This window comes from Trematomus bernacchii, unplaced genomic scaffold (genome assembly GCF_902827165.1).
Source record: "Trematomus bernacchii unplaced genomic scaffold, fTreBer1.1, whole genome shotgun sequence".
NCBI classification, from domain to species: Eukaryota; Metazoa; Chordata; class Actinopteri; order Perciformes; family Nototheniidae; genus Trematomus; species Trematomus bernacchii.
In genome coordinates, this window is record NW_022987851.1 from 6,846,641 (window position 1) to 6,872,495 (window position 25,855).

The 25,855-nt window shown below is 39.0% G+C and overlaps 1 protein-coding gene across 1 annotated transcript in view; it reads left to right on the forward strand.

Annotated features, from left to right (window-relative positions):
- Nucleotides 1–2,885: 2,885 nt before the first annotated feature.
- cadm2b (cell adhesion molecule 2b) overlaps nt 2,886–25,855 on the forward strand; it is a 126,383-nt gene continuing 103,413 nt past the window's right edge. The window contains exon 1 of the mRNA XM_034112967.1: nt 2,886–3,167. Coding sequence (XP_033968858.1) covers nt 3,107–3,167 — 61 coding nt within the window. The 5' untranslated portion in view covers nt 2,886–3,106. The remainder of the gene's footprint in view (nt 3,168–25,855) is intronic.

Below are 25,855 nucleotides of genomic sequence, written 5' to 3' on the forward strand. Positions count from 1 at the left end.
ATGATCTGTTTGTATTTTGAGAAAAACACATCATAGACATTTTTTATATATTTGTATATATCTGAGACCCATAATATATGCCTACAAATAGCATGATAGGTGCACTTTAAAGCCTTTATTCTAACCAAATTATCTAAGAATGTCTACCAAGATAAGTACGGATCATAACATTTTGAAATTGAAAGTTAAACTTTTAAATGGTTTCTGATGGACATTCTATCTAATCGAAAAAAAGATATAATTACATTAAATATCTCAGACTAGTGGGTCGACGCATAATGGATTTTTCAATGTTTGAGGCTAATATTTAGAGAGCGGAAGGGCTAAGGCTGATATAAAATAATGATATACTTCTTTGTTTGTTTGTTTGTTTGTTTTATGAAGAAAAGAAAATACCTTTTTTTACCTGGTCTTCCACTATATTCAAAGGTCTGTCAAACATCTATACCGTTAACGGTTATGCATACATGTATTGAAGCCAATTATCTGATGTCTGAGTGATTTATCAATCAGTCTATTTCACAATCTAAGCAGAAGGAAACAGTGCTGCAGGCCATGCACTGTCTCATTGACAACAGGAATTTATATTGTCTTCAAAGTAAGGAAAAGGCAATATCCTGTATTTTTCTCTAAATCTTGATGTTACAAAACATGAGAGGATATATACACTGTACTGTAGCAAGGTTATTATTTTTAAATCATTGTAATTTAGGTTTCATTGTAAGATCGTTAAATGTTGACTCTGAAGATAAATGTTATCCAAAATGTTAAATCTTGTAAGGGGATATGGTATTGTCAACAATATTTATAAACAACAAATAGATTGACACAGCCCATGTACTGATCCAGTGTGCAGCACTTCATCACTCTCCATTTACATAAAGCATTCAGCCTTCACGTCTGCTGTCATTCAGGCCCATCCTGAAATGGATTGTGCACCAAGTTTGTCCGGATGAGTTGTTTTTCAATCAGCAAGGAGGATTAAATGCTATCAGTGACAGGTTAATGCATATTAATGTAATTCACCTAAGCCGAAAGTATTGTCTTTTGCTTTTGTTTGGATTCTTTGTTGGAATTAAACATAGCGTTTTATATTTTAATATCAAGTGGAAACTATTGAAATGATTAATACAATTTAAAAAACTGTACTGTGAATTGTGACCTTGTTAAATTTAACAAAGCACATCATTCGATATTATGACACAGAGCACAGAGTAAAAGAGATAAATGCAAATTATAACATGCTCCTCTGCATTACAGATCGGTGTCATCACCTTTCTGCTGAACCCACATGGTCAATAAATGCTCACTTTTTAAAAGGGACATGAGTGGAATTCTACTCTCAAAGATCTAATGAAAGGATGAGAAAGTGACCTTCATGACACACATGGGATTGATTCTTTAGCACCATCCTCATGGTAATTGGCTTTGTATAGTTCTGCTCTGAATTATAAGTCGGTTTTATTGAGAATGTATGACACACAGAAGTGCTCAGTCCTTCAGGGTTTACAGTTCACAAAGGCAACAAAGGTTTCCCAGGGAATAGAGATGTGTGTTGTTCCAAGTTAAAAGGCTAAAACGCAGCATCAGCATACGAAAGTGAATGAGTGCACGTCTTGGTAAAAGGCCCTCTATTGGACCCATTCTGATTAAAAGCTGTAATGGATTAGAATACGCCGAGAACCGCTGCATTTATTTCTTGGTTGGCAATGAAAATGAGTGATCCAGCTGATTGCTTGTTAATGACCGGCCAAGCTGCACATGTCATTTACATTTATTCCTACAGCGAGAAATCTGGGGGTTTTAGCAGCCTGGAATATATATTTTCAGCAGCACAGCTTTTTCTCAGGTGGTATAGCCAGGTCAGCAATTTGATTTGAAGTGGGAGTGGCGTGGAAGGCCACCATGCTAAATTGAACCAAATTCGACCGGCAGCATGTTAAACCATGTGTAAAATCCCTGCGATGGGCTTAGAAAAAGACCCCTGGCTGCAGCCGCTGCTTTCCCCCCCCACCTCTGTCTTTGATGGTCACACTCATTCCTGTGCACCACTCATAGGAGCCTTTGAAGGAAAAGGGATGTCCAGGAGCCCATTAGCCTCCTCTTGGCCTGTGCACTGATTTCCTGACACACACCCAAACACCAGGTCGCAACCTTTGGAAAAAAGCTTTTTTTTTGTTTTACAAATAATAGCATGTCTTCTGTTTTGCTTATTGTATTTCCAGGTCTCTGAGAAATATACTCAGTGTGTGGATGTAAAATGTTCCAAGTGATAATGAGTGTCAATTTTGCACTGACACTTATTTTAACTTGTCTTGTGTTGACTGCAGGCTCATAAAGCTGTTGCGGTTCTGGGGCGGCTGTTCAAAATTGTCTAAAAGTGTAAAATTAACTCTGCTAGCTGTGGGCATATTTTAATACATTAAATTGCTGTCATGGTTTTTGTTCTGCTCTCTCAGACTCACACTGTCAAATAATATAAAATATCGGAGTAGAGAGCATCATTATTGCTTCATTTTTCAGCCTTGGAGAGGGTTTGTGTTGGGCCCTCATGACCTTTTTATATATTTTATGATATTGTTATGATGGGTTTAAGCTATTATCCTGCAGGGGCATTTTGTTCTGCTGTGACATTTTCTAAATGATCCTCCAAAAACTGATCAGAGAATTATGTTCCCTCTCCAAAATTCTGTTAGAAAGTGTGTGACACGGTGTATTTGTTTTGACAGTTTATCAGAGATCAGAACTATTTCTAGGTGTTCTCCATTGACAAAGCGTCTTCATTAGTCAAAAAGCGTGGGCGGGACTCTTGCTCTCTGCAGCGAGTCAAAGAGAAAGGCAATAAAGGGAGGCAGGAGCTGCACTTTGCCGACGAGCATCTCTGCCGTCCTGCTACACTGGTAACCACTTCCCCTGGATCTGCGAACATACACAGCGACTTCTCTGGAAGAAAAAGGCAGAGTTCATCAATGTAACTCCGGTCTGTCCGAAACTGCGCCGTGTACCTGGATAAGTCCACCCCGAGGAGAAGAGACAGAAAGAGGACAGAAAAAAAAAACCGGAGCGGAGTGTCGACGTAGAATTGTGAAGGAAAAAAGAGAAGAATATGATTTTCAAGCAGCACTTTGTCTTCATCCTTTACAGCCTCTGTGCAAGCGTGTTTAAAGGTGAGCGCTGGGTGATGCTGCTGTGTGGACGGGCGTGGTGCGAGGTGGTGGCTGCGTTAAGTGTAAACATCATATGTGATCATGTCACACGTGAGTCCCAGTGTTCCATAGAAAGAGTGTTGCCCTAAAATGTTGTGCTTTTGGCCGGGGGACAGATGTCAGAGCCGGCTGTGCTGGAATGCCTGGAAGTTGAATTGTGCGGCGCAATGGGCAGCAGAATGCGGCTGCAAGTTTTTGTGTCGGAGACAACTTGAATGATGCCTTTTCTTTGGTATGAAGTGGCAGATAAAACACCAGGCTGCAGATGAGTTCTCCTGTTTGCATGGTCATCCAGTTATGTCCCCTGTAGCGGACACAGGGGTGCACGAGAGGTTACAGCAGCTGGTGGCGTGCGTCTTTTTTATTGTGTGACCGGTCCGGTATCATTGGGTGGATCATTTTAAAGTCATAATGTCTGCTCTATTTTGTCTGTTTAAGTCATTTCACACATTACTTTCAATCAGTGTGATAATCATTATTCGATGGCATCATTTGAGTTGAGCTTTTGTCTTGAGCAGTGTGCGCACTGTGTTTATAAGTGTTGAAATGATCTGTGTGCGCGGACGCATTTTCCAGGACTGTCGGTATGCAAGCCATGCAGTTGCTCATTCAAAGTTGGGCTGCTGCGATCAGACGCAGGTAGGGTTGCGTACAGTATGTGAAGCCTCTCTGCAGCCAGGCATCAGTCCCTTCCTCATGACAACTCCCTCAACTCCACACAGACCGTCCCGCTCTTGGACATGCTTGCGCAGCCACCGCCCTGTAGGCGACCAGTGCGCAGATACATAACGCCTATACAGCAGGGAGATTCCTGGCAGGAAGGAACTACCAAATCAAAGCAGAAACAAAACATCTCTGCTGATTCCAATTTCCCAAGATTTGTGCCAGATGTCATCATGGGAAAACACGTTTTCTCATTGCTGAATCAGTCAACTGTAGAAAGGAGACAATAGTATTGAGAGTGACCTATGACCGGAGTGTTAATGATAATTCTATTGATTGAGAATTCATCTAAAGTGCTTCTGTTGAGGACATGGCTTTCAGAACCTTACACACCATTAAAACCAGTAAGAAGCATACAGGCAGAGTCTCTATGGCTGCTCAAGTTATTCCCATATTCCATCCATAAAATCAGAAATCAACTCTCAAAATAATCCTTTCTTATCAGATTTTCAACCACTTGTTTTTTAATCCGAGTCCGACCATTAGGCCTACTTAATGAAGGAAACTCCAAGTTTAGCTTAACTCAAATGGCAGCTTAATACGATTTAACCTTATGGGATGTTTTTTGAAATCCTATACTTTTCCCCTTTTATGGATGTTGCTTTTGCCTGTCTTGCCAACTATCCCTTTGGTTTCTTTCAACCCGACACATTCATTTCATCTCAATGTGTTGAGCTCAATGAGCAGTATATCCATCTGCGACCTGATGACACATCCATGTGGCGCCATGCCCTCTCAACACGTGCCCCTCTGTGGAGTGGATTGTGGTCAGGGTTAAATTATCAAGCATGTTTAATAGGCTATTAACTATAAACTGTGACGACGTTGCACAACAGCCAATCTTTTGGGGGGTTTTATTTGAAAAGCCCAACATATCTTTTTTTAGAAGATTTCCTACTACATACATTATAAATGAACTTACAAATACATGTTACTTGCATTAAAGATCTTTGGATGCTTTATTCAAGGAACCTCCATTATCTGGGAAAATGATAATTGGACGTGAATATGATTATCACATTATAAGGAAAGACATTAATACAATGGTAAATATAAGTGATGTTAAAAGGATGGGAAGGTAATTTGGCTGCATAACAAGTTTGTTGTTTTGCAGCAGCCCATGAGCCCATCGAAACGTTGCTTCTTTCCTAGCATTACCACACATATATAACAAATAAATGGACTTCATTAAGTCTATGTTTCCAACTGGGTCTGCCCAGATGCTCCATCTCAGTTTTATCTTGACTGAAGAATAAGTTTCCACAATAATGAATGAAATATATAACAAAATGTTATATTTAAATGTCAGATGCAAATCTTGACTTTAGAATGAGAGCAGAAACTTGGAGTCTCCCATCTGTGCAGACTGAAGGTGGCTTGCTCGTAAAATGGACAGCATAGTTTATCGCTGTGCTCAACTAATCCCTTCACCCTCTTTATTCCTTTTAGTGAACATTATAAAATGCTGCATTTAATTCCTCTTTCAACATTTGGCTGTATCAGATGGCTTGCCAAAATGGTGCACTCCTGCTATAAATACTGTAACTTGGACAGCAATAGTTTAAAGTCTGCAATGACTACATGTTTGCTATAATACTAGTAGCATTGTTAGCTAACACAACAGCGTGGAAATGAAATGGACATGCAGTAGAAAGCTTCGTTTCGCAACATATTGACATTCAGGACATCCTGCCAGAGACATGAGGCACAGTGACTTTTACCATTTATTCCGAAAGCTGTGCAAAGATGGTCTCCATTTCAAGGGCAAATTTAAATATTGATGCTATGTGGCTTACGTTTTGACACATTAGGATCACCAGTACCCTTAAATAATGTGTAGCAAGCAGCACACCTCCAACAAGCGTGCACAATCCTTCAAATGTGCTATAAAATGGTCAGAATGCATTACAATCAGGGGCTGCTGCAAAAACACAGAGGTAGAGAATGATTACACATTATGTGCCAGATTACATTTTTTACACAAAGATCAGTAATTTGAGAGAAGCAATGATTTGAGGCCAAATATAATTTTTTTGCAGGGTTTACACCTCCATTTAATAAACTACGGATGCATCTAGATCTATTTGAGATATTGTGTTCACTAACAGACAAACAAACCACCTAATGGGCCTGAAAACATAACCTCCCCGGCGAAGGTAATAAGGTCCATGCGTCTTCGGTGCGATCACAGCCTAATAGACAGTTAAATTGCAGTGTGCAGCATCCCACACTGCAGTGATACTGTAGACAAGACCTCAGCCTCAGCAGCTCTGTTCATGCTCCATAATGCCGAGCGTCATTTCCTGCAGGCTCATCCTTCTTAAAACAACTACACTATTAGTATTTTGCCTAAAAGCAGTGCTGGACTCTTATCTATGGCTGCAGCCTATGGAGCGCTTCATTGCCTACATGTTTAATATGCTGTAGTGACAGAATAGATCTTTTGTTATGTAGAGTTACTGTAAATCTATTTATTGTCTCCTCTCTGAATTGTAATACCCTTAAACCTGGCATGGGCCCCATTTGGAACTCAAGCCCCTGTGTGAGGTGATGATGTTTCCCTGCACCAGAGTCATCACAACATATTTCACCAAAGGCAGCTGATGCTGACACCCGACAGGCTGCCAGAGCCAGTTAACAGGTTAATTGGCAGCAGGCTAGTAATGCTAATTAGCCACGTGGCGGCTACATGTGGTGTGTTTGCAGACCGGTGGGCTGGTTGCATCAGAAATGTAAATGGTATGATCTGTGTTTTTTTCTTTGTTGGCCACAGTGTCTATGGTTTGGTCTGACATTCATTCTACTCAAGTGTTTCATCACCTTCCCTCTTGCGGAGCACAAAAAGCTCCCATAACGCCAAGGGAACTTTTCTTTTGTTTGAGCACGGAGCCTTTCATCATTTCTTATCTCGTCAGACTTTTTGGCAAGTACAACCTGCAGGTGACATTTGAGCATAAGTGTGTGTTTGACCATAACGTGTGGGGGCAGTTATGAGGGCAAAGCTGAGAAAAAACGAAAGTGACTCTTTTTTTATTACAGCATTTAATCTGGTTTCAAAACCAAAGACATCAAAACTACAGACAAAGAGTCAAGGATGTTAAAGATAAATAATTCCCTCCTTCATAATATTCATGAAACATTCTTTCTTGATTAAGGAGGGATTTGAGGGAAGTCATAAAAAATACAAAAGTGCCTTGTGAAATGTTTAATTTTCCTTCAAATATTGGCCCAAAAGTATACCCATTCACTTTTATGGTTAGGACCCTTACTCTGTTTATTAGATTGAATTCCTGAAGGACATTTCTTCATGTGTATGCCCACTGTCGAAGGGTTGTGAAAGCTGAAATATAAAATAGGCTATATGATTTCTGTCCAGGCAAGAAAGCATAACCGAGACACTTTGATTCTTGATTCATGAAAATATTGTAAATGAAACTGTTTAAATGTCATAATAGAAATATGATCAAACAACTGCAATTCATATATATATAATTTTTTTAACAGAAAGTCAATGTTGCAAACACTGATGTGCTGGAATCCTGAAAGGTCTTTCAAAAATAAGTATGCACTATACACGCATGCATATTAATGCATATATATCACACCATACAATGTGTTGCATTATTTAAATGTTTTCATTTGAATTCATCAGGATGTAAATCCCAACAGATTAGCGGAATAAGCTGAATGTATATGAATTCAAACACTTTTTCTGCTCTGTATGCATACGGTTAGCGGATTGTGAATATTATGTGGCAAAATCCAATCAGTTTTCACCAGCATAACAAAAGTTTAAAATTGTCCGAAAGCCTCCTCTAAGCTTTTTAGAGTCTGGCCAGAAACCACATAGCTTATTATGGATTTCACTTTTAGCGTTTTACAACCCTCTGACAGTGGACATAGACATGAAGAAGTGTTTTACCTGCACAGTGGATTTGTCATTTTGAGTGTATTACAGGATGGCAGCTGGTGCCTCCCTGCTCAGTTATTTTATATAAAATTGGAGTTCGGTTTCAGTTTCAATCTGAGTCTATTGAACATTTCTTTAAATGAATACGTATTGCACCAAAGAAAAAACACAAATATCACATATTGGTGAACACAGGGAGCCTGTCAAATCTATGCATGGGTGCCTTTCCTGTGGGTTGGAATAATCAGGCTGCAGGAGCAAGCTGGCAGAGCTGAAGGCAAGGTATGGCAGAGGAAGTTGGTTCACAGTCAAGGATACCCGCTCCTCTCTGCTGAGGGTTAGCTTATCCCTGCAGAGCTTCTCCCAGCTGCCACGTGCAGGCCTGGGTGCTGTGCTGTACACCACTGCAAATAAATAATCCAGTAAAGGGAACAAATGTGCTCCAAAAGAGCCACTGCTGCCCAGCGTGCTTCTGTTGACAGATATACATCTGTAGGGATAAGCCTCAAGCCAGAGGCAAATGTGCTCAGACAAGTGGGGAACGGGCCTATAGATTAGCTTCACGCTGCCCCAACTACTCGCCGTGCTGTCAGTCTCCCTTCGCCATGCTCTTTGTCATAGCTCTCTTACACACCATGCCCCCTCGGAGTGGGTATCAGCTTAGCAATGATGCTGAAAGACTGTGAGGGCAATTACAATATCAAAGATTATATCGACCCGTATGTGAGAAAAAAAGAGGAAGAGATTTTGTTACTTTCCCAGAAGCCTTTCTAAAGATACCCATGATAAGTTTAATGCCAGAATTGGTCACGCTGAGAAGTGGAAGACACTGCTTTAAAGCAGTGCTTACATCAATCTGAGGCTCTGAGGCACCTGTGTTCACACAAGGGGAAATCCACCATAAAACAGAATTTACATGTATTCCTCTGGTCTCGGAAAGCTGAGTCAATATTTACATGAGCTGCCCAAGCTGAAACACACAGAGCCGAGTTAGTTGTTTGTCATCAAGTAGAAACAGAAGACACTTTTTTCTTACATCACAAGGAAAGCTTTTGTTCCGTAAGTTTTGACCTAGCGTGAGACTGAGTTAATAGTTTGGGTAGGATTACATTATTTAATTTTGCAACCACATTGATCCAAATCATCCATGAATGGAGGCTGATTAACATAGTTGGAAATATGTAATGCTGCTAATTGTGAGACTGTTCATGATGAATATATTTTCATGTATTTCAGGACTTTCTATTCTTGTATTTAGTTTGTAGGCGTGCAAACTACAGTATGGTGGGGATAAAAAGGAAAAGAGAATAAAGATAATAAATCATGACTATTGGTAGTTAATTTTCTTAAAGAATAACAAAACATTATTTTATGATTTAAAAAAATAACATTCTTGAAAAAGTATTATTACGTTAATGACAACAACTTACTTCTGTTAATCCTGCAAGTGTACTGTATATGTGACCCGCTCTATCGAAATCAGTCGGAAGTCGCAAAGGCTCATTTCAAAATAAACGTGGATGTGCGTAAAAAAATAGTTGTTCGGGTGTTTTGTTTGATTTTAAATAAACAAAGTCTTGGCTTTCAGAATATTAAACTTGTTTCTGCAAATTCAGATGATAAATACAACTATGAAGCTTGTAACGGCATAATTACAAGCGGAGAACGGAGTAACTTTACGTCACAGCAAGCATAACAACAGCCGGTGTTTCTCGTGAGTGTTTTCCCCGGGAAACAAACACAATACACACAAACGCAAAAATACACAAACACACACACACACACACACTCGCGAGCTTCCCCCAGACCAGTAATCTAAACGAAAATATTTTCCCTCTGTACTACTTTGATAATTTGCTCCGCTAATAATCAATCAGATCGATGGATTCCAGAGAAGAGGAAACTTTGAAGGCCTTTTTCTCAAAATGATGACTCGGTGACAGTCATTATATAATGTGACATATTTTGCTTAATATTTGGAGTACAACAACAATCCTGATATCATCAGAAAGCTAGGAATCTCCTCTTTCCAACAGTGTATACAACTCAAAATGTGTCTTCGGGTCAATGCGACTGATTTCGATAGAGCAGGTCACATATGTGAATAATTGCAGCCATAATTCATTGTGCTTAGAACACAAAACACTGCAGTTGTCTAACGAGTAAAATAAATGGGAATTATATAGATACTTTTATAAATAGCACTTGAGTGAGCCAGAGTTACTCACTGTATTGAACACCATTATGTATCTTTTTGTGTCAGTATTTGTCTGAAAATGTCAAGGGTTTACCATTTACTCTGTCAATCACCTAACTTCTTAACATGTTGATGCAATGTAATACGTAGCCCATCACTTAAGGGTTAAAGGTCATTTAAATAAATCAATAGTCTTTAAATATGCAGTAGAATTGATTCTACTTAGGATGTACTGTTAAGAAATGTAAAACAATCTAGACATGGACGTACAAAATAATATGCAATGAATTAACTAAAAAACATTTCTAATTGAAGTTTGGATGACTGAGATTCAGCTGTGCTGTCGGAAAGGTGGTGGGCGTTTGTACCGTGAGAGGTTTATGCATTGTTTCCTACATTTTGGTATTGTGCCCGAAATGAAGCCTATGCTTCATTTTATGCCCGTTTGCAGAGTTGCCCTTTACCAATCTCTCTTGGCCCTCATCTCTGTTGAAGTGGGCTTTGTGCCCGACTATGGATGAGCCTCTGAATCTCTTTTAGCCTGTGTGATGATCTCCATTTTCTCCTCTTGCTGCAGCCTCTATGAACAAAGTTAATATTTTTTGTTCAGAAATGACAGCCATACACCATTCCCTGACCCAGCGGGCATGTAATCTGTTTGAGTCGTTTTTTCAGAGTGGATGTGTTACCTAGAAGTTATGCCACCTTTTTGTTTTCTGTGTTGTTTCTGGGGAAGTGGAAGGCATCTTCACAGAAGTAGTCCTAATTTTGCTTAGAACAAAACACAAGTTTGCTCAGGCCAGTGAGAGAGGTGTTGAGATTGTAATGTTAAACATGAAATATTGGAGGCAATAGTATGTGTTTACCGTTATAGATGTCATTTTCTGCTTCTGCTGCACGTGTTTGGGAGGTTTCCAAGAAGAATGATCGAATATTGAGGAACGGAAACCAACACCTGGCAGCCTGACCAGGAGTGACTGTGTTGTTTTGAATTATGTCAGGGTCTTTTGCCATTGCACAAACAAAGCTGCAATATTAAGTATAACCCATTAAGCCTTTGTTTAGTGTTGTTTACATTACATTCAGATATGGTATCGACATGCGCTTTCAGTACACACAACCTTTCCTTTCTGTGGTTTTGTCTGTGTGAAGCTTCAGTATTAAGGAACATAATTCCTCAGTGAGAAGGCAGCTGTGGTCAAGCTTTAGAAAATAACACTTGTATAAAAAAGTATTCATAGTTGATACATAATTTAAAATTTTATGAATGTCTTTATGTTTTGTATACACTTGCTCTCCACCAGTTTAAATGCTTTTATGTTTAAGTGTTAACACAGTAGTTCAATCAGTCTCACTCAGGCAATAGATTTTGCATCTCTGGGTTGCTGTGCTCATAAAGGCCCTTCAGTCAGGCTGGACCTCTGAGCTCTAGATAAAGGAGACTCTGTTCATCTTTGGAAATTTGATAGCTTGCTCGAAAAAGTCATGCATTTTCATGGACTTGTAAGAAGCAATTCATGGCAATGTGGTTATTTATTTCTGGGTGTAGTTTGGCATTTATGGCTATGTGATTTGATACATATTTTGCACAAAATGAAAGACCCTAAAAAGAAAACTATAGAACACATTTGACTTGTGAGAAGAGAAGAGATATGTATATATCAATATATATTTTTGAAGATACATCATATTTCTAACTTGCTGAATCCCTCTGAGGGTCATTTGGAGCTGTAGTCTATCCCAGAACACACATTATAGAATGAAGGCAGGTGCACCTGTCACAGAGCCTCATCATCCACAGACTCACAATGACATTCATGTTGTAAGGCAATTCAATGTCTACGGTCCTCAGACTTTAATGTCCCTTAAATGTTAGGAAACCTGCATTAGCTTAGAAAAAATGATGCATACCAGACACAATAAAACTTAACAAACAGGAAGCTCATTTAAAGTGACCTTAACTCTGGCAGAATGTCAGAGTATTTCGTGACATTTGACCATATGCTTATGGTTTTTCTCTATTCCTCAGTGTTGTTAGCACTGCGAAATAAGGAAAGCAACTGTTTATGTGCCTGAGAGCATCCTGGCAACTAAAATAATGCACAAGTCCAACCTGTTTATTTTCTTATAGCAATTATATTTGACAATGGTATCGAGCAAACTTTCTTGTAGTTGTTAGTAGACTAATTCCTACTACATGCGCTGTCTGGAGGCAATAGAAAACACAACTGATTATCTGCATTATTAAAACAGTCCCTGAATGTTTTTGTTGTTGTTGGAACAAAAAATAAAACCTTGTTTTGAGCATCATGGAGCATGGCTACTTTCCACATACTTTGTATCAGAATATGGATGAACTCAATAAACACCTATATTATGCTGGATACACCGGTATATCATGTATTTAAATGTACACACATTTGCAAAAGTAAATGCATTTTCTCGTAAGTGAAGATATAGAGCTTTTGCTTCAATGTAACAACTGGAAAATTATCTGGTTTGCCATAGCCGTCCAGAAAAGAGGTAACTTTGGAATAAAAACACAAAAAGCAAAAACTTAAGCTCATGCGTGTTTGTACCATTTTATTGACTTCCTCTTTAAAGGCTTCCGGTCTCTAAAGCTGGAGTGTAGATACTGAATGCAGGCATATTTGCAAGTGAAGGTGGGGGATAAAAGCATTGAAACTCATGTCCTCATAAAGAGGGATCAGCAGTCTGAACGGGAGCTGCATACCGATGCAAGAGATGCCAGTGCTCAGAGCCAGAGAGCATGCTTTGCTCGACAGAGAAAAAAAAGGCCTTAAAGCCGCTAAGCTGAGAGCAAGTAGGGGAAAGGAAGAGAAGGTGTGAAGCAGGGACGCACACAAACCCTAAGAAGCAGAGGATGCGGGTGTAATGTGAGATATATCTGCCATTTCCTTCACCTGCTAGATGGTAAATGTAAAAGGGGTTAATGCAGCTTTAAAATAAAGGTTAAACCATAACATGTATGATAATAGCACACCGTCTTCTTCACACAGATTTACCTTTTAATTGAAGACATAAATCCAAGTCGCAGTGAGTTCCCTGTGAGAGGATTCATACAATTAGTAAAGATGACCTCCTCTTCAAAGAGACTAAGTGCATTAGGGGTGTTTTTTATGGGAAGGGTTTCACCACCTGCTGACTGCTGCATTAGCGTGACATTCTGAGGGTGTGTTCACACACGGTTTGGATGTGCCGGGCTGTATATTCTAACCTAAGATAATTATTGTTTCAGTTGTGTTTATTATTCTAGGCAAGAACTGTGCCTCTCAACTGCAGGTGTGCAAGTTAAGTAACCACTCTGAGAATTAAGATGCAGTCATAGTACAGCATGATGCCTTGCACATGTTTCCCCCGATTTTTGTGAAGCAGGAAAACGTTTTTATCTTCAAAAAGGAGTCGGAAAGGATTTTACATCCATTATCTTCATTTGATAGGACTTTTCTTAAAGTGTACAATGAAAGAATATGTATCTTTATTTCAGTAAGCACTACAAAAAGCCTAGTGACGTAAACATATGTGTAGGAAAGATAAGTCAGATAGCAGACTTTCCAAATAAGAAAGATTATCTTTCATTTTCCCAGAATTCATCGCAGCATACTATTGATCTACCTGACTGTATATGCGTGCGTGGTTGTTTTGTCAATTGCAGCCTCATGTTCAACAGTATTTAGGGAACATTTGGTCTAACACCCTGGAGACTATAATGATACATTGAATTTACTATGTCCACTGAAATAAAGAATAATGGTTACAGATGGGTTAAATGAATAAGGCCTACTTTAGTTAAAGTGTTTACTGTATGCAGTTAATTAATTGCATATTCTCTGACAGTTTGCATTATGCTAACTTAACCTGCTGATTTCTAAACACAATTTTGTCCGTTAAGTAGGCTACATGAATTGAAAACATTTTGTATAATTAAGGAGGCAATTAGCATCTTGGTTTGGATGTTCAAACTGCAGGGTCAGCGTTTTAAGTGAAATAACTCCAAGCGTTGCTACTTTCTGTTGAAAATATAAAAAAATGCTTCTTCTTTTTTTAGAACATTTGACTTAAAATGACCAAAGATACCCAAAGCCTTTATGGAGAGTATACGAAGAAAACTCATTGTCACAGTCAGACCTGCTAACAACAAGGCAATTCTAATTGATCACTGCCCCGGATAAACATCTGGCACTTTCAAATGTCTCAAGATGCCTGGAACACATACACCACTGGATGAGCAACAACTCCCTCCAACTGAATAGCAGCAAATCAGAGGCCATTCTGATTGGAACACCACATCAAACACAAACAACTGATATCCCATTGATCAGCATCAATGGCCACTCCATTCCCCTCTCCCCACTTGTAACGAGCCTAGGTGTGAAACTGGACTCATCCCTCTCATTCCAAGCACACATAAAGACGGTTTGCCAAGCCTCATACTACCACCTGAGGAACATCTCCAAAATGCGACACTCCCTCACCAAACCGGATGCAGAAAAACTGGTCCATGCCTTCATCACCTCCCGCATTGACTACTGCAATTCTCTGTTTGCAGGCATTCCAGCAAAAAACACTCAGAGACTACAATATGTACAAAAAACTGTGCCGCCCGGATACTCACAAAAACACCCAAATGACATTACATTACATGTTACTTGTTAGATGCTTTTATCCAAAGCGACTTACATACTCAATACTGTGGGCAATCCCCACAGGAGCAATTGGGGGGGAAGTGTCTTGCCCAGGGACACAACGACATGCTGACTGCAGTGGGGTTTGAACCTGTGCTCCCTTGATCCGAACACCAACGCTCTATCCACTGCGCCACACGCCTCCTAAATCAGAGCACATCACCCCCATCCTTCACTCACTCCATTGGCTCCCTGTAACACACCGGATCAACTACGAAGCAGTAGCGTGGCGTGGGGAATAAATGAGGGGAAGCCAATAATACGTCCTTTTGTTGGGGTGGGGGGGTGGTCAATGTAACGCTGTAACCAGATGAGTGATTACAGCGCCCGGTATAATTTGACACACATTTGTATCAGACAGATGCAGGACTTACACACGCCTGCTTTCTAACCGACAGGTCCGCACCAGCCGAAACTCCAATAAGCATTCATTCACAAACTAAATCAGGAGACCTTTAACGTTTTACGTCCAATTTGCTCCTTTATTCCTCGCTGTACACAGCTCCAGTTTGGGCATTGGCCTGTCATCAGATTTAATTTTAGTTGCTGCTGTAGCGGAAGTTTAGTACAATGATTTTTGATTAAATACTCCAAATCTCCATCCTCCATAATTGCACTTGCTTCAGTTGCTTGCTACTTTCTAACGACGGTGAGAGTGGTGCAGTGACGCTATCTATCTATCGATTCGATTTATGATTAGAAAATTATAAAAGTAGGGTAGACATGTGGATATTATCCGGCTGAACAAAACGTGCATTTATCTAACAGGTTCGTTTTCCACAGACCTTATTTCCAGCTCTTTTCCAAAATCCTATGGAGAAATCCCATTGCTTTTTTGTCGAGGGAACCCCATGGAGGGAACGCGAGCGCAGCTTACTTCCGGGTTTTAGGACGTGTCACTGCACCACTAAGTTGATGCGATTTGATTGGATTGTGAGGCAAGGGAAGCCAGCCGCCTCTGGCTTCCCTTGGCATGGCCCTGACTAATCACAGGTTGGCAGGGGCATGACGTGAGCCTTGTCTGATTGGTCAATCCCTCAATTTTTTTTCACCAAGGGAAGCCAATTTCGGCTGGCCTCCTCTCGCAACAGAGAGTGCAATCTACTGTTTTACCATAACATCTAGAGGGGCGCTGTTTCACTATTTGTAAAATACTCAATGAGAATGGGGGGAGATGGGCCGGCAGCAACACACAGCAAAGAAGAAGTTCCGAAACTAAACAAAGTGTTTTTATTTATTTATTAAAATTATAACTACAATCCGAAAAAACAGGAGAAAACGCCACTGCTACGAAGTCCTCATAATGGTCTTCAATGCCATCAACCACACCGGCCCCACCTACCTACAGGAACTGCTAACCCGAAAACATTCCCATACCTCACGCACACTCAGGTCAGACAGCTCCAATCTCCTGGCTGTTCCACGGACAAAACTGGTCAGCATGGGAAACCGTGCTTTCTCCTCCTTAGGTCCACGTCTTTAGAATCAGCTTCCAGAGAACATACGGACCTCGGCATCACTCTCATTTTTTAGGAAATGCCTCAAGACCCACCTGTTCCGCACCGCATTTTACTGACCGTCCTTTATTTTATTATTTTTTTTATTTTTTTTAAACCTCTTATGCTCTTAACCTTTTATTTTTTTTTATATTACCATATTTTTTTCAATATGCTCCTTTAGATATATTTTTATTTTATTTGTTTTATTATTTTCTCCTTATAGCTTTGTGAAGCACCTTGAGATGACGTTGTGCTATATAAATCAAATGTATTATTATTATTATGAATAGTGCTGGTTTCAGGACTAGTTTAAACAATAAGACCACTGAGAAGAGAAGACAGTAGTTTCACTCTCAGTATGAACTCTAAGCCCAATCCTGCCTTCACCAAAGTCAGCTATATGTCTCCTATCTGTTAGAAAATGCCACAGGAAGAGATGTGCTATTTTGGATGGTGCTTCTGAAATAGCAGGATATAGACGTAGGATGGACCCTACAATAAGGTCTTATAATGACCAGGCTGGATAGACCGTGCATTTTGTGGGCTCAGGGATGATTACACATTTAGTATCCTCCAGTACTCCAGGACTGTGAGGACATTCGGTGTGGACCAGGTGACCTTAACAACTGGAGCTGTAGCATCCCCCAGATAATGACCACTCTAAACCCCAGGAGCAGGCCTCATCACCCCATAAATACAGGGACCGTATGGACTCACCGTGGAAAGCTGCCGACAGTCACTTTTCAAATGGACACACACTTGTAGGAAGCCTTTGTGCTGTGAAAAAATACTCTGTTGGCGAGACTGTGATTTGTGGAGGCTGTGGTTTAGTTACAATGGCCAAACGGCAGATGTCTCTGAAAGTGTAATGCAATTTTTCAGTGTGTTCTCATCCTGAAGTAAACAATACAGTCAGATACACTGACTACAGCTTTTGTTGTTGTGAAGTATTAAAGTGCCGGATAAAGTCTTATTTCTATTTTCCAACAAGGTTAACCAATCTGAGTTTGGACACATCTCTCACAAAACTGTGGTAGCAAAGGAGATGTTAGGAGCTACGGTAGCAGAACCACATGACTCATTGGTGTGGGCGTGTTATCTTCCAAAATTATGCGTAGAAGAAAATAACATATTGGACACTATAAAACCATCCATGATTTTCAGAGCTTGGAGATGAAAAAAATGTAGATCCTCTTTCTTCTGAAGTAAAATAAAGTGTATGGAGTGTTATCTATCCATAGATTTAGCCCTGATTCAACAATCACTATGTGTGAAGTAGCTTGATGTAGAAGTAGACTCTCTGGACACAATTGCTTTTTGTGATTTACACCAACCAATTCTGCAATGCTGGTCTTGAAGCACCCGATATGATTCAACCAGGGATTACCAATCTGCAATCTGAAGGTTGCCTCATATCTACAAGGTCCCTGAAGATACCAAGTTCTTTATGATACGAGGTGAATTACAAGGTTTAACATCGATACAATTTGGTGTCTTTTCTTTACTTGCATCAATATCAAGTTTCTACGTTGTTTTCATGTAGGATATTATTACATGACTATCATTCCACCATAATCAATACATACAAAGTTAATAATAAACACTATCTTGACAATCATTAACATTCCTATAATCCACATTTTGGGATCAGTTTATTGAAGGAGTTAATAAAGGACAGAGATAGGAGATACTTCATGTTTGCATGTGTGAGCGTCTACATTGGCATCTGTGTCATTTTGGCTGTGTGTGTTGCAGTTTGTGCATTGTTAGCAACCTGGATAACATCACAGCGACTGTAGTCAAGCTTACATTATTGATGTAACCTTGTGCTCGACTGAACACAATGCAAACTGGATGCAACAGTGCGACAAATACACTCTCTCTGACCTTGTTTACACCTTCATATATCTGGATTATAACATCTGATCACAGTTCTTTGCATTGTACCCCTGGATTAGTGTTATCTAGATTGTGCCTACACTTTGACTAGATTTCAATGGGCAATCAAGGAAGGAGGGGCTTGATAAACATGGTGCGTCCCACTTTTCATGGCTTTGAAATATCTTAAGGGCAACAAGAAAATGGAAAACAATATATTTCATCACTGAGATTTATCAAATGAAAAAAGCAATAATGTGAACAGTGCAAGTGTAACTGATGATAGTTGTAATTGTGTCTGACTTTAAGCCGTTTTCGGTGCTGTACTTTTCTCGTTTTTCAAACACAATCAGTGAAACACAATCAGGATATTTTAAGATATTATTTTTCGAAACTGCACCAGGCTGATCCTGAATTACTTACACATTTGCCAATGGCAATACAGGGAGCAAAAATAGGAAATATGGGTTTTCAAGATATTCTTAGCTCCACAAAGGCTTTATCAAATCCCAGATTGACAGGCTCCAGTGGGATTTCCACATGCAGTAGCAACACTGAAGCTCCAACCCACTGTCATTTCTTCATACGACCAGGGTTAACACAGAACATTTTGTTAATCTGATACACATTGGAGAAACATACGCCTTTCCGAGGCTCATGGAAAGGAAGGTTTGAAATTCAAACACTACTACATAAACAGATGATAATATTGCCTATCTTAAAGCTGAATACAGTCTTTGCACAATCATTTTAAATAGTAATTGAATTTCTAAAGCAAATAAGAAACTCCCTTTTGAATTGTTTCTTAAAAGGTTGGCTTGTTGTCATTGTAAATACTGATCTACAAAACTCAATAGACAAATAAATAGTCCTAGTAAAGTAATGAAAGCAAGCTATATGCTTGGGAGTCCCAGCAGCTTCTACTGAAGCCAGTCCCCAACTCCGGGGACTTCCGGCCGGGGACTTCGGGTGGCAGTATACGCCGTGAAGTGGTTTGCGGCCTGCCAGTAAACCCAAAGCAGACGAAGAAGAAGTGACGTCAGCGGCTTCATTTGCGTAATCTTCCCTCAGGGACTTATTCCGGGGTGAACGCGATCGTCTCTTAGTTCCATGGGGGAACTAAGTGCTGGGAACTAAGTACGGCTAAAGGTACTATTTATTTATAATCTTTGTCATGTCTTTTTTCAAATCCGTACTTCTTGCGACGCCACTTGAACAATATTTGTATCCTTTTCAAATGGCATGCTATTTGAAGCTATTTGATGTAACAATCTTATATACTGTGAGTCCCTTGCCATATCATGAACTCCTTGGAGTAAGATGTTAGAAAGACATTTGTTTAAAAAAAAAAATAATGGTTTGAGGAACACCATTGAGTCGCTTTAGAATTTCACCAAAGAGCAGAGGTAAACATCTAGGGGTTAACCTTAAAGGTCCCATATTATACTATATTTGAACAATATATTATAGGGCCATATCTATACAAAACATGTCTCTGAAGTGTTTTGCTCAAAATAACAAACAAATCACCCATTGTAGCATGTCTCATGACATCAAGTCCGCAGCAAATCTGGATTTTCTTTTTTGAGATGTGGGTAAGGAGGAAAAGAGAGAGGGTTGTATATTCTGACACTTTGTGAGTCTCTGGGACACATATTTATGTATTAAAGACATCAAAAGTGCATTTTGCATAATAGGTGACCTTTAAGTTAAAATATGTTACATTATATTAAGCAGAGTCTTAGATGTAGTAAATACACATACACTTTATGGACATTAAATTGGTACTATCATACTGTTGTTACAGATACAGCTCCACAAGGAGAAAATTGTGTTTGAGATAACTACTTTTCTGTAAAGTTCTTGTTCCTGTTAATTGAATTCCCAGAGCAGAGGCACAACATCAAGACGTCATGGTATTGGTTTTATCCTGCAGTACACACAGCTCCCTGCTGTTTGCCTGGTAATGATGTGACATTTTAGGAGGGAGAATTACATTTAATGCATGGAAAGCAGCTCATTTTGACCTATAGTTCCAAGTAGCAGGGGGTGGTCTATATTGCATTCATATTGTGGCCGTTGCAAATTATGAAAAGCTGTCAAATGTTTTGTTTTAAGAGGGAAATAGAGTTGATGCATTATTGCTGTGAATTAACAGAAACCATGGAAACAGCCCTTGTTAAATGCTGTCATGAAGTAAAAGAGCACAGCTCTTAGAATCCTTTCCAATAATTGGCTTAATACTTCAACATTATAACACATCTCTCCAAAGAACAGAGATCAGCCACAAGCACATCCCTGCTGGAACCAACACACTGTTTGCTTTAACTATTCACTGTACCATTATTTCCACTTAATGGTGTTCTTACATTCATGCCATACTGACCCAATCATGCTTTTAATGAATACAGTAGATTTCATATTATTTGTACGCAGAACTCTCAGTTTCAGTAATTGGAGATGTTGAGCCGTAAGGAGCTTTAAAGAATGGTAAGACTACTAATTTGCATTAAAAGGACATTGACTTTAAAGTGAACTTCTAATGGTTGGAAGGTTTGAAAGAACAGTATAGCAAATAACTGATCAAATCATAAAGCAGAGCTGCAGCAAATTCTCAAAATAAGGAGGATGAAAAAAATACAACAGCCTTTTTCCCACTTCACATTTTACACATATAGCAATAATTAAAATGATGGGTAGACTGTAATGGAAAGGGTATTGAAGTAGAATGTTATTGCACATTGAAAAACAACAGATTGGGGCTGTCATGAAACCACAAACATAAAACAGTTTTTTTGCTCTTTTCGAAATTGACACAGTAAGTAATTGTTCTCTAAGAAGTGTTATATCTTTACATTTATACACCACATTGAGTTAAATGTAGCAGCCTTGGTCTGATGGGCGTTGTGTCGTACCAAATTATACCACACTAGATATACCCCAACATGCCTGATTGAATGAAGAGTTGAATAATGAGTCTTTTCATTTTCTATCAAAACTATTCATTTTGTTCAAGTTATTAACTAGCACTTTATGGTGTGCTTGTCTCAGAAATACAGTGCTTTTGTGAAAATACATGCGCATATAGTGTGCAATTAATTGTCTACAAAGCTACTGATTTCTTTATCATTTCAAAACCTCTTTGTGATGTATTTATTGCTATTTGGTATGAATTACATGTGAATATGAATATTAGATGCCTCACGGGCATGTCTCTCTTGATACGGTTTCTGAATGTTTAAAACACAAGGGCTTTGAGTTTAAAAACAATCCCTTCAATGCGTAGTCAGCAGCATACTATCTGGGATGTGCTTTATGCTTATGATCAAACCTTTTAAAAAAACAAAGCATTTTAAATTACCAGAAAAGTCGAGCTTCCTGTCATAGCAGATGAAATACTGTCAGTACGGGTGTGAGAGAGAGAAATAGCCCCTAAGTCCGAGATGTTTTTATAACTTGTTTTTCGCTTTATCAAATTATCTTTTAATTTACACTAATTTCCCCTGCCTGTGCCAAACACCCTGTAAGAGCTGCAGTGTGCTGCTTTCAACTGCTCAAACTGTAACACCGTATGGAAGCTTTCAGCTGTCATTTGTCTTCCACTTACCAAGAAAATGATTAGTTGTTTATTTTTTTATAAATGTATATTTATATAACCATGCTAAGAAAATTATGTCATGGTTATTCCATGACATTTGACTTATACTCAAGGTAGCCCTTCTCTTTGTGATACATCAGAGGGAAGATTATTATTTGTATCTTTCATTAAAGATAACAAATCCTTCTCTTTTTCCTACTTGTACCGGAATAGCACCTTATACCGTATGGAGTATACTTTTTCAATGTGGGGTGCTCAAATCCTTCTTCAGGTTACATTATAATCTAATCAAGCATGTATTTCTTTTAGTATATCCTTAAGCAAGCTGGCAGGAAGGATTTATTTTCAAAATCTCTTGGCTAGTAATCACGTTACACCTCTCCTTCCATCCATCCTCCATCAGAAACTTTAAAGATAAACTGATTTACCTGGAAGCGCCCCACGTTTTTAAAAATACATTTACAGTAATGCACTCTCTAGTGACTTTTATTCAGCTGCCACTGTGAAGGGGATGTTTTCACTCCAGTAAAGACATCTTCCATCCACAATTAAAGTTGCAACATTTGCAGAAATGCAAATTCTCAAATTGGATTACATCTATTTTCATATCTGCACACAGTAAACGTTCGACTCTGAAAACGATACCTCTGAAAGTTCGGATGATCCTGACTTCGTTCTTACATTTACACTGGCCACCCACATGGCACTTTGGGTCGGGACATTTACTTTCTTATTGGCTTGTTCAGGAACTATCTTACAGTGAAGAGAGAAACCCTGCAAGGAGAAGCAAACTCTGTTGTGGCGAAGCTTTTACAACCAAATAAATGGTTATAAAAGCTTTCCACAATTGTAACATTATTCTTAAAAGTGGGTTTCTTACTGTAAGTGCTTTTCGCTCTGACTTGCATCGTCTCAGAGGCTGCACAGTAGCTGCCTTATAGGCCTGTTTGTGTTCCGCAGTTACGTAATTGGCCTGCATTCACAACAGATTACAGTGGGGTGCTTGCGGTTTTCATTCGAAATCCATCAAAAATGTATGTTAGCCCTAGATGTGGGGATTCATAAGTTATCATAATAGTTAGAATTATAATTCTATGAGGTACTCGAAGGTTTTTCTTATCCCCCGGGGAGAAGTGATGATTAAATGATATGCTTTTATTGTATCATAGACTGATGTTGCTTTTTAGATCTAATTATATAATCTAAACATTAGTGCCCATCACATCATAGCTTTAGACTACTGTACAAGCTAGTTCATTTTGAAGACATATTTTTCTCTTAACTTTCTCTTTCACACTTAGCCAGCGTTCTTCAGAACCTTATATTGAAAACACTTCCAAACAGATCAATGTTAAAATAATGGCCTCATGATTTTTTTATTTTAGATGCCAACTTCCTGTCTCCTCTAACCCACTCTGTGACCACTCGTACAAATACACCCGATCACATCCAGTAATAAAGGATTTGATTACGATTGTTTGTCAGAGCACTCGGCAATAATAAAAAGTGATTTGAGTGACATCTCAGAACCACAGGAAATACTCTTAATCTGGTTGCTGTTTCATGAAGGAGATTTGCAGGCACAATTGCTGCGTCACAATTCACAAACGATTGTCTCTTCTGGAGTTCAGATAGTGTTCTGCTCATGTCTGGCTTGCAGGTATTGCATTTGTTTAAAAAAGTGATAGCAAAGATGAAATGATGTTGCAAAATCGAAACTTGTTAAAATTGAAATGGCCCTTGATTAACAAATGGACACAAATTGTACAAACAACAATAACTAGATGGTGAGTTTGGCTCTAACTTAACACAACCTAGGGAACACTGAATAGCTTGAGTGGACACAATAGGATTTAACTAGATATGATTCTGCAGCACCTGTATCATTGGCCAAAATGTGCTTACCTCATACATGCGGGTAGTATGTTGGCCAATAGGTCAAAAGAGATCATATCCAAACTGTTTGTTAAATGCGTTTATGCTGGACACAGACAGTTTTATATCTAAATTGAATGTTACATAAATTGTATTGAGGGTCTTAGAAATGCTCAGAGCAATACCTGTTCCTATGCTCGTTATTGCGACTCCTCTGAGTTTCATGAGGGTGCTTACGCTTATCAAAGAGTGAATTATCAAGCATGACATAAACAGGCATAATTAGACCATCAATCAAGTAAATTAGTTATGGATTATCTCTGTAATTGACCCCTTGGTATTACCGGGCTCACAGTGAAACCTTGAAGATTGAAAAAGTGAGTTGGGTGGCCATGATTTATAATATATAGTAGAGGTTATCCTTTTGTATATGCTTATTCAAACCCATCAAATGCAATTGTTACCGCATTGTTGGTAATGTGGCTTTAAATGTGGCCAAAGGCTTACAGAATTGCTTGAGAAAGAGAATGGATCAACCCTGGCGCTTAGAAAAATCAATGATGAGATCATGAAAAGGGGAAGGAATCTGTTTTAAGTGATGAATCAAGTGATGAAGACTGTGAGATGTATATGCCAATATGACACTTTCAGGATCCTGGAATGTAAATGCTTTCTGGCCGGGTTTCTCTGAGATTTCTAAATGAACTTGACGTACTGTATCAGAGGAGATAACAACAAAGGAGCTGCCAATGTGCGGAGGCGATTTGCATTGAGGCACTGCTGGGCCTTCTGCTATACCTGAGTGAGCTCTCAGACAGGTTTCCAGACACCCTTTGGTGTAGCAAGCAGCAAGCCAGTGATTGTGATGTCTTGAGATGTTTACTGCAGAGCTGAGCCGGAGAAGGTGGGGTGCTGGTGTGTCTCAACCTTTGTACAGCCGCCATGTGTCTGTGACCACTGTTACTCCAAAAATCACTTGACCACAAAGTTGAGTGAGCAGCATTTTGAGATTTGGGCACCATTTTATTTAAATGTCACTGTGTTTTTCCAGCTGTGGTGGTTGTTGAGGTTTCTGTATATCCCTTGTGCACATTGAATCGACAACACATGTTTTATATCACAATAGGCTACATATGATGATATAAAATAATACAAATAATAATAAAATAAAGCTTTATTTATATAGCACTTTTCATACAGCACGTGCAGCTCAGTGCTTTACAAAATGGCACACATCACAAGTTAAAAACAAACAACAAGAAATTCCCCTCAGATCAGATTAAGACCTTTCAGATACATTCAATAAGCAACTAGATACACCATTTTAACACGTTAAGAGACACATTGTGGTAAAAGATCGTACAAATAAGATACAATAAAATAAATAATGATTCCTCTCACAAGAAAAATACACAATACTAAGTGAATCGACGAAACAATATAAAACCCTATAAGATCAAAGTAAACATATATTTAAAAAAAAGATAATAGTAATAAAATATTCATAATTATAATAAAGGTTAAACAATTAAAAAAAGACCAACTTAAAAATAAATGTTGCTATTAAAACTGTTAAATAAAAGTGCATATACCATACATTTATTTTGTCCAGATCAGTTCATATTTGGGAATCTTTGTTTGACATTTTTCACCTTAAACTGAAATTCTCCTCTAAACCATCTTATTGAATTCACAGCTCAATGCCATTTCACCAGGGAGCAAAACAAATCTAAATTTGGAACACAGAGGTCAGGCCAGAGAGGATTTAAGGTGAGCCAGCAACCATCAGAGTGGAGTTTAACAGCACGAGGCACCTATCAGTCAAGAAAACACGACCCCCGTCACCACTCTTAATGCATTAACTTCTTCAGAAAAGAAAAAAAGGCAAAGTAGAAGAAATGCTATTAGCTATTCAGAGCCTTACTTCTGCAGAAAAAACTGAAAAAACAGTTGACTTTGTACTCAAAGAGATAAGTTGGAAGGTTTCCCGTTCACTTCAACACCGTTTTATTCCGAGCCAGCATCTAGCAGCCATCAGGGAGCTGCATCTTAAGGCACTTCCACATTAATTTCAACATTCATGGTTCCATGGTTGTTGTTGGCGCTCTAGGCTGAGTACGGCATCTGTGGACCTTGGCATTTCTTCTTGTCCTACCACAATTACTGAAAGCCTCAAAGTTTTGTGCTTGGGCAAGATTTTTAAATGAATGCATTGATCATTATTGTTTTTTCCCCCTGAATTTTAGCTGCATTTACATCATTT